The sequence below is a fragment of the Micropterus salmoides genome, unplaced genomic scaffold (genome assembly GCF_014851395.1).
Source record: "Micropterus salmoides isolate LMB-PRFRI ecotype aquatic unplaced genomic scaffold, ASM1485139v1 Ms_hic_scaffold_18, whole genome shotgun sequence".
NCBI classification, from domain to species: Eukaryota; Metazoa; Chordata; class Actinopteri; order Centrarchiformes; family Centrarchidae; genus Micropterus; species Micropterus salmoides.
This window is the reverse complement of record NW_024040928.1, coordinates 11,010,132-11,019,442: the sequence shown is the minus strand read 5'-3', so window position 1 is coordinate 11,019,442 and position 9,311 is coordinate 11,010,132. Positions and strand designations below refer to the sequence as shown.

The window sequence follows — 9,311 nt, the reverse complement described above, 5'->3', positions numbered from 1 at the left end:
GTATTTATCTGTAATGTAGCACAATATTCACAATGTCACTTATAACAATTTTCTAAGCCCTCAAACCATTTTCTGATGCCCCCAAAATATATTTTCAAATGATTAAATTAATATCATAAACACGCAATGACCAGTGGCTTGAACTTGACTATTAGTTGCCTAGGAAAATCTTTAGTCGGTGGCAGCTCTACTAGTTTCATAACCTCAAATACTTACTCATCACTGTCCCATTAGGGTCATGTTCACACCGTTCACTCTTCGAGCTCAGAATTTAATAAAGAGCAGTTTGGCAGGGAATCACTGTTTTCAGAACAACCAGCTACAGAGCTTCCACTATCAGAGAAAAGTATGTAAATACAACTCTTGCACGTGCAGGACTGTCACAGCATGGTTCGCCTGTGTTCACATCACAATGAGAAACTTTTTGCAACTTTCCTATCATGACTTCTATTTTATTGTTGTTTCTGTATACGGTATGAGACCAGCCTCCCTCGACCCTTCTTTGTGAGCACTAGCTGGTCAAAAAAAAGCTATAAACCCTATCTAGCAAGCTTGCTCGTCCTACAAGCATAATATATGCAGACTTTATAAAGTGTAACCATTTTTGTCCTTCCTGTCGCTCCCTAATACTTCTTGCAGTTAAATAGTGCCTGCAGTAAAAGTGAAAAAATGTGAGACACCCTGAGGCTACTTAAATAATGATCCTGGAAAGAGGTGCTACTTCAGTTTGCATCTGCACAAACATGCTAGAGTGAATAGGAGGGGGTGACAGGGAGTGTTAATCAGAGGTTTTGAATAACAAATGTGATATAGTTTTGTTTTTATTAAATACAATTCTCAGGGTGAAAATTGTTCTTTTAGTCTGACCCAATTCAACAAAACTATACTAATCCCCACTCAAAGCGTCCCCCGGTTTGGCCTCACAACTTAACGTGCCACATTCAGTCATAAGACCAAGAGTAACATAACTCTGCCATCAGCTCACTCCGACCTCACTTAAACTATAAACCATTACAGCTACAGCCATGACCAGACTTCGCTGAAGACCTGTCAAATGTAACTATACGATAGGTGTCCTCATGAGCTGCAGGCTCCCAGCTTTACAGCCCAGAAAGCTAGAGGACACACAGAAACAAAACAAAAAAGACACTTGTGTTAATCAAGTCCAAAAAGACTGGGAAATAAATCACCTACCGACTCCTGCCGTATGATGGACTGGAAACAGTGATAAGTCCCACGGTACAGAGGCTTATCAACCCTCTGGACCTGGAGTCTCACCTGGAATAGAAGATGCTTTTCAGTGATCAATTAAACCCTGAATACCAATCCCTTTGACACACAATCCATTATAAGAGAGGAGTAAGAAATTCACAGTGTTCTGTGTTAGTTGTTTACAGTGCACAGTGATGACGGGGCAACTCAATGAAAAACAGTGAGCACGAAGCACTAAATAAATATGCTGGAAATACACTGAGATTTCTGTTAAACAAGTTCAAGTTTTAAATTTGTTGATGTAAAAAGGTGCATTAAAACAGAGAATTTCCTGTTAAAAATTCTGTAATTATATTGTGCCTTTAAGAAAACTTTTGCTCACCTTCACAGTGTCAAATGGGTGTCCAACCAAGACGCCAGCAGCACCTGGAGACAAAAGAAATGTAAGGAAACAGTAAGCAAAATACAGTGGGAAATAATAAATCTATCATGATTGAATCTGTCTTGATTTAAAGCATTTTATTCTGTAATGAACATGAATGTTTTTGTTCCATACAAATCATTTACACCATGTTTCAAATTCAATCCCACTTTTAGGATCAATTATAAATCGTCCGACTTTATCTTTTCTTCTTTTCAGAAACACATAATACAAACGTTTGTAATATCTAGTTATGAGGCCTCACCAAGAAAACATGACATAATGCAGTATATATATATAAATAAACAGTAATTTGAACAAAAGTACAGATGTCAGCTGATTGCTGTTTTGTGGTAGATTTGTGGCACTTGTGTTGCTAACAGGAGTTGTAGAGTGCCCTCTTGTGAACAAACTATACAACAACACTCATGATGTGATTGGTGACGGACATGATTGAAGGATCCATTTCCTGTCTCTCCGTAGCTTTTTGGTTTGTCATTTTTCGGCTGTTATACCCACTGGACCCACTGACACGTCCGGCCTATTTAAACAGTTTTCGGCCCATGTGACTAGTCTTTGAAGGCCAAAACTCTTGGTGATGGCACTGTTGTGAAATTCTATGCTGCCACACTGCCCTACTGAGCCAAAGCCAGCTCACTGGGCATCATCACCCTCTAAAACTTTCTTTAGCGCTCCTTTAAAAGTTACATAAACTAGACTCATGCAGCAGCACACGCCCTTGTTTTGATGCTAGTTTGGGCTTCTCACGTGAGTTTGTTGAAATCTGATGATAGTTCCCGGACTGACTTCCTCTTAATGTTGTTTGGACAGAAAGGAAGGAAGTTCCTAAACAAACAAGCTGCTTCTTACTGCATTATATTTTGCTCAGTTTTTTTGTTTGGTTTCCCCTTAATCTAAATAAAGACATTTCCACCATATATTGGAGCAGAAAATGTCACCACACAAGTGTTTAATGCTCCAATTTTCTGGGGGAGGACCCCCCCCCCCCCGACACCCCGCTCATATATTTCAGCATTTCCTATTTTTTCTACATAGTATTAAAAATCTCGTCTTGTTCTCTTGCATCACGTCTCGTGACCCAAAGTGTATCATCACACCTCTAATCTAAGTCCTTATGCCTCCACCACTTTTCAACATAAAGTGACACCCGTGTTGTTTTAGCAAATAAATATTCCATATGTCAATTCAAAAATAATGCTGCTTTATTATGCTAATGGTCTCAATAAGAAAGAAAGTAGTGAATACCATAGACCTGAAGTTACTGGCCCACCTGTGTCGCCGCAGTAAACAAACCACAGCAGGCTAATCCCACCTAAGCACTTGTCACCTGACCCATTTGTAAAAAGAGCCAATCAGGAGTGAGTCCCAGCTGTAAGCCAGGAAAAGAACACAAGCTGGAGTGTGTTTGACACAATGACAGGCGGTCATTGACCTCAATGCACTGGTATGATACGAGTACAAGAAAAACAACGAGGGTGTTGCTGCATAGTTGTCATAACTATTCTCTTCAGTGTGTCACCACCCATCTTCCAATGTCTGAGACTTTACTGGTTTCAAAAACCACTAAGCTAACCTCATTTTGAGGTCATTTTTTAGCTCAGCAACAAACTTCCATCCTTCAACAGCAGCAAAAAGCTTCCCATGTGACTGCAGAGGGTTCCCTAAATTCTACCACACTGTGGGAGGGTGGGAAACCACAGGATCTCACATGTCAGTCAGTGTAAAGTAAAGAAAGCATGGGATTGGTCTGTGGAGGGGTGTGTACTGATTCATGTCATCTGCATATGGTGTGTGTGGAAACCATAGACTATGGTGGAAACTATAAAAAAGCCAAGCCATCCTATCTTGAAAGCTCAGGTTGCACTTGTGCAGTGTTTGCAAGTGACACAGGGAGAGAAGCATAAGGCTGAAGCACACTTTTTGAGTAAGCAAATTAAAAATGGGTCTTTGAAGGTTATCATTTCTAACCTAACTTTCCGCAGGAAGTTTTTAAGCAAGCACAAAAATACTGTAGATAAAACAACAACTAAAGGAAGTAAACGCCCAAGTACGACGAACTTCACGTTCTCATTTTCTACTTGATCCTACGGCAAACTCAGAATATGCCACACGCACAATTTTACTCTCGCTCAAAGCCAAGGTCTGCCACCAGGTCTAATGCAATCAGCAGCATTCAGCGAAATTACAGGCTTGGCTTTAGTGTGCGACCTGCGCTTGAATTTCGAAAATGCACTTGCAACCTTGTGATAGAGTTGCATTACATTAGTATGGGTGGTGCTTAGCAGATTTGTGGTTTGCCACTAGAGCAACATAGGGGCAATCACCAGTCATATCAAGGTGGCTCTTTGGCAAATGCATTCATCCAACAAATTGCAAGACAAGGTGCAGCTTCAACTGACTTACCTCCGATGCATCCAGCAACGAAATCCATCGCCACTCTGCAACGTCACCTGGCTGAAGGACTAAATGCTTACGTTTAACGTGAAGAGGCTCTCAGCGACTCTCTGAAACGCTGTTTTCCACCAGACAGTCACTGTCCCGAGCTGTTTAATCTACCTAATGCTCTACATTAACTGACACCTTTAGTTAGCGTTAGCTAGCACTGGCTAGCTAGAGTTCCCCTCTAAGACCTTACAATCCACTGATGCGGACAATTATTTGGTTATTTATCTTGTCCCCTATTTATTTTAACAACAGTCTTCTGCTGACCTCCATGAACCTGTATGGCGTTCACAGACAATGCGGGCGCTCTCTCCTCTTCTTCTTCTTCTTCTTCTTCTTGTTTCCGGCAGACTAGACGCATCTGTGGCGTAGTCGCTCTCTCCTCTGTCTGTATCAAGGAGGTTTATTTTTGAAGCAACGCCAGCGTCGCAGGAAGTAACAACTAAGGGGCGGGAATAACACCGGTTTCGGGTAGAGTTCCTATCCAATCCGAGCAACGATTTAACGCCGACACCCCGCTTCAGTCGTAATCCTCGTCATTCATTGGCTGAATACCGCAGCGTTGAAATGCGTCATTAGTGCCTTGCAGAGCCTTGTGATGTTTTGCTTTTGAGTGACTTAGTTTCACTAACAAAATGTGTGTGGGGTACGTTTATTGACAGCTAGCTGTTGTTATTAAATAGTTCCGATAAAATGGTTTAAAAAATGATGTTTCTTAATTATTTTATATATATTTATTTTGTTTTAATATATATTTTTGAATTTTCTATTTAATAATAATAACATAACTTAATTTTAAAATATAAACAAATTAAATAAAACATTACAAAGTGACGTTTCGCCGTGTAAAGTACGATATGAAATAATAAGAATGAATATGTTTGTCATGTGATTTTCATTGTAACGTGATATACACAATAAATGCCTTTAGTCAAATTCGATCCTTTCGGCTGTCTTCGGGTAAAGTCGGGACCAATGCTTTCAGTTGACGCTGCTTGGCTGGTAGTGAGACACGCCTCTGCTACACGTTATGTCACAGCAACACACTCAAGGTTACTGCACACGCTTGAAGAAGAATGGGCACCCATCTGAAAGGTATCTGTTGGTCAGTGACCATCTGACAGGATGCATATCGCTGACTTTGTGTCTGGATCATTTGCAGGTAAAAGCTCCCGCTAGCCCATCCGGTTTTAAATTTAACGTTAGCATGAGTTGGCTGGAGCATTTGCTAAATAAGCTAGCTACTGTATGTTTATGGTGAGTTTAAAGTATGATTACAGTACACAAGATTAACCCTCAGTTGTGTGTGTTTTGTAAAAGCGTTTTTGCGTGTCCTCTCATAAATTGTATATCAGTAGCCTAATACAGATTTAACCTGAAGAATTAAGTGGTAGTAGAAATTACTTAATAAGTTACAGGCTAGCTACAAATGTAGATAAATTAGTAAAAGAGGACAAGGTTGAGTAGTTTCATTGGCAGCTTAGAGGAAAATGTGTTCCCCTCAGTACAATTAAAAAGCAGTGGGGATGTTTGTTTACATGTGACCTTACAATCTGTCTTTTTAGTCTCAACCAGTTAACTCCATCTAATAATTTCTATGAGAGCGTGCGACATGCCATAACAAATTTTAGCAACATATGAAAGAAGTACTACATTTCATAAAATTGGAAAATAATACCATGAACATGTCAACTTTAAAGCTAATTCAGGGGAACGTATGAATTTGCAGGGATCCAGACCACAGCTACAACTGTCTTAGCCTTGAATTGTCAATAAATTTATTTTCAAATGTGAAACAGATGAGCAACAACTCCTCGTGTTTGCCCTTCATGTCAGCTGCAAATTACTAAAAGGGTTGCAGTCGAAGCCCATAACCTTGAGCATCGATGGGTTTCTGTTGTGTCCTTGATGCTCTGTTTTCTTTGGAAACAACACAGGGGCATGTGGAGTTGCAGTGGGCTACCCTCTGGACACTGTGAAGGTACAATATGTGTCATGTGTCTGAAACAGTCAACATAGCTCTATAACACTAGGATATCATTTTTACTTTGTTTTTTTTTAAAAATCTTTCTAGGTCCGGATCCAAACCCAGAAACAGTTCACTGGAATATGGCAGTGTACAGCGGCAACATTTTCAAAAGAAGGGGTAAGTGGAGCCATGAGGCCGGGGGGGGGTTAGTACAAAGAAGAGCAGGTGTGTGGTAAGTGTGTCACTGCTGGTAAGGTAACAATGTCAATGTTGCAACAACATGTGGACTGCCCATTTTCAACTTTCTTAGGCAAAAAGTATTCAGGGTATCTGCACATTTTCAGTGTAGATTTTGAGTTTGGGTGCCAGTGAGTCTACATGAGAATATAAAGATAATTTAATTGCTGTGGAAAAAAAGTGAAGTGACAGATGAGGAGTAGAGTGCTTTGTTTGCGTCTTCTCAGTGGTTTATCATTGGCTTTCTCTCACTTGTGTCATCAGGTACATGGCTTCTTCAAGGGCATGTCCTTACCCATTACCACAATCTCTATGACTTCCTCAGTGGTGTTTGGCACATACAGGAACTGCCTGCAATGCCTGAGCCAGGCGCGGGGAACTGGCTGCGGTCCAAACACCAAACTTGAAGTATTCCTGTCTGGTATGGCGGCGGGTATAACTCAGGTAACAGATACAAGTTTGCAAACTCTCTTAAGACTGTTGAGTCTGTGCGTCAAAAATGTGCATCATTTCACATGCAGTTCAGATTGTAATGGGTAATGCAATGAATAGCTTACATCTATGTGTATATTTGTCATATGGAATTAAACAGCTACTTCACCTAAAACACACAACTCCCAAAGTGTGTGTAGCCTTGCGGGATAGTTTTAGCTTTAGCGTCTCTCCTTATCTGCCTCCAACAGATATCAGTGATGTCCCCAGGTGATATAGTGAAAGTACGTCTGCAATGTCAGACAGAGTCCATGCAAGGAGGGAACAACATGCCCAAACCCAAGTACCATGGTCCAGTTCACTGTCTGCTGAGCATTATCAAAGAGGACGGGTTCATGGGGCTCTACAGAGGAACGCTTCCGCTTATGCTAAGAGATGGGCCATCATTTGCCACATACTTTCTGACTTATGCGACCATCTGTGAGTGGCTGACAGACAACAGCAAGAAAAGACCAGGTGAGTGAAGTCAACTCTGGGTTTTCTTTCAAGAAAAGGCTTCTGTTTTTTGTGTGTGTGTAGCTTGAGCAATTGACATTGAGTCTTGTATGTATTAATTTATCTTTACGCACGTTTTCATATTTTCAGTTACAGCCTGATTCATGTGATGATTTATGCTGTTAAATAAAATCAACAAAGTTACATTCATAGGTATAAAATATCTGATAAACGTGTCACAGCATACCTGACTATTGAATTATTCAAACACACAGACTTTGTGCCTCACTCAGAAATTTTAAATCCAGTGGAATTTTAAAGTCAGTGGGACCCTTCAATGTCAGCATCTTTTCATTTCCCCCAGATTGGAGTGTTGTGATGCTGGCCGGTGGAGTAGCAGGAATGGCAGGCTGGACTGTAGGAACGCCCATGGACGTGATCAAAGCCCGTCTGCAGATGGATGGAACCCGGGAGAACAAGCGATACAAGGGTTTATATCACTGCATCACTGAGACAATGAAGGTGGAGGGAGCAGGGGTGTTCTTTAAGAGTTTACACATCAACTGCCTGCGTGCATTCCCTGTCAACATGGTGGTGTTTGTTACGTATGAGGTTCTCACCGGTCTCCTCCGAGGTAGACCTGACAGTAATAACCCGCTTCATTGAGGTTTTGAATAGTATTGACTACCTCCAGTTTTAATACCTCATCTGTTATTAATGCTGATGTTTGTTTTTACATACACTAGTGCAGTGCCCATTCAGGGCATGGCCGTTCTGAACGGATAAGAGTGGGACAATTGCTTGGCAGCGTTCTCAATAAATGCTCTTCCGATTGACTTCACACTCCTTCCATAACTTGCACTTCCTTGGGTCCTCTGGAATACACCCACTAAGTTAGAAGTTGATCAGATGAACAGTTCTCAAGATATGTCAAGGACAGGCATGCACACATCCAGACAGATTTCTTCCTGTACACTGTAGTTAGATGGTGCTGTTATAGCGCCACCTATTGGTGCCAAATGGCACCAAATCTGACATTGTCATATCTACATGTCCACCAGATGGGGTTGCAATAGCACAAAGCTTTCTGGAGATATTGCCTTTTTTGTATTAATAGTCTTGCCCACAGTATTTAAGCAAACTTTGAGGGCCAGCTACTGTATAAGAAATATTTTTGGAATATGAAAAGAAAGTAACTTTTCCCTACTTGGTCCAGAGATGTTCTGTACCAAATTTGGGGACAGTAGCAAAAAAAGAAAAAGATTTGGACAAAATTCAAGTGGGGATTTATCTGGATACAGATGGGCGTGGCTAATATTGATAGATGTGTCTGGAGCCACAGAATCCAGGGGGGAAAAATGTGTTTCTGAGACTAAAGGGCCGTCCACACCAACAACAATAACTGTAGCTGTAGTAGCTTAGGAAAATGGATATTGATGAGCAGTTACTGCTGTACGTTGCACAGAGAAACAAAGAGAAAACCAGAAGGATATGGGTTCACGAAATTCTTCAAAGAAGGGAGGAGTTAGGGGAATCCCACACTGTTAAAAGTGTAGTCGTCTTTTGAAGACAAATTTTATTTGTCACTATCACTTTCTTTTAAGTCAACATTCTATTTATTTATATAACGCTGCTAATTCATATCAAAGTTATCTCATTGCACTTTTCATATAGACTAGGTCTAGACCATACTCTTTGTAATATTATTAACAGAGAACCAACAATTCCCACCATGACCGAACACTTGGCTAAAGTGACAAGGAAAAGGGGGTTAGATCGATGGTATCGCTGTCAAAGAGGACATCAGTAAGAACAAGTTGAACTTCAGAGACCCCATCAGCGTCAAAGAGCACTGGCGGTATGTCTCATTTAAAATGACATTTTGGGAGATTTTGACTGAATGTCAGTGTTTTTATCGTTTTTTAAATCGCTCTGAAAGTGATCACTCGCCAATGTTGCCGTCGTTATAGTTGTTGTGAGGACTCCGACATCCACTTGAGTAAGAACAATCTTTAAAGCAATATATTTATGGTTATTGTTATCATTCTTGGTGGGGATGGCTTTGGTATGGTGTTATAGCGC

The 9,311-nt window shown here is 40.8% G+C and overlaps 2 protein-coding genes across 4 annotated transcripts in view; one reads left to right on the top strand and one right to left on the bottom strand.

Moving 5' to 3' along the window:
• slc25a29 (solute carrier family 25 member 29) overlaps positions 1-4,502 on the bottom strand; it is a 6,622-nt gene extending 2,120 nt beyond the window's left edge. Inside the window, exons 1-3 of one of the 2 annotated variants that reach the window (XM_038726803.1) lie at positions 4,058-4,502; positions 1,595-1,638; positions 1,195-1,278 (exon numbers count right to left, since the gene is read on the bottom strand). In XM_038726803.1, the coding sequence (XP_038582731.1) occupies positions 1,195-1,278; positions 1,595-1,638; positions 4,058-4,085 (156 nt within the window). In that variant the 5' untranslated portion in view covers positions 4,086-4,502. The remainder of the gene's footprint in view (positions 1-1,194; positions 1,279-1,594; positions 1,639-4,057) is intronic. The other variant, XM_038726802.1, reaches the window with a different exon arrangement.
• A 601-nt stretch (positions 4,503-5,103) lies between these two features.
• Positions 5,104-8,070, top strand: slc25a47a (solute carrier family 25 member 47a). 2 transcript variants are annotated; one of them, XM_038727362.1, is made up of 6 exons: positions 5,104-5,258; positions 6,034-6,077; positions 6,171-6,242; positions 6,567-6,746; positions 6,986-7,250; positions 7,594-8,070. In XM_038727362.1, exons 1-6 carry the CDS (start codon positions 5,222-5,224, stop codon positions 7,893-7,895), a joined length of 900 nt encoding a protein of 299 aa, XP_038583290.1. In that variant the 5' UTR covers positions 5,104-5,221; the 3' UTR covers positions 7,896-8,070. The 2 variants fall into 2 exon arrangements, with proteins under 2 accessions (XP_038583290.1, XP_038583291.1); XM_038727363.1 differs by having other exon boundaries at positions 5,158-5,191.
• The last annotated feature ends 1,241 nt before the right edge of the window (positions 8,071-9,311 follow it).

Coding starts and splice junctions, on each gene's coding strand:
- slc25a47a (XM_038727362.1), top strand. CDS start 5,222: ATGCATATCGCTGACTTTGTGTCTGGATCATTTGCAG. Junction 6,078..6,170: donor ACCCTCTGGACACTGTGAAG/GTACAATATGTG, acceptor AAATCTTTCTAG/GTCCGGATCCAAACCCAGAA. Junction 6,747..6,985: donor TGGCGGCGGGTATAACTCAG/GTAACAGATACA, acceptor TGCCTCCAACAG/ATATCAGTGATGTCCCCAGG.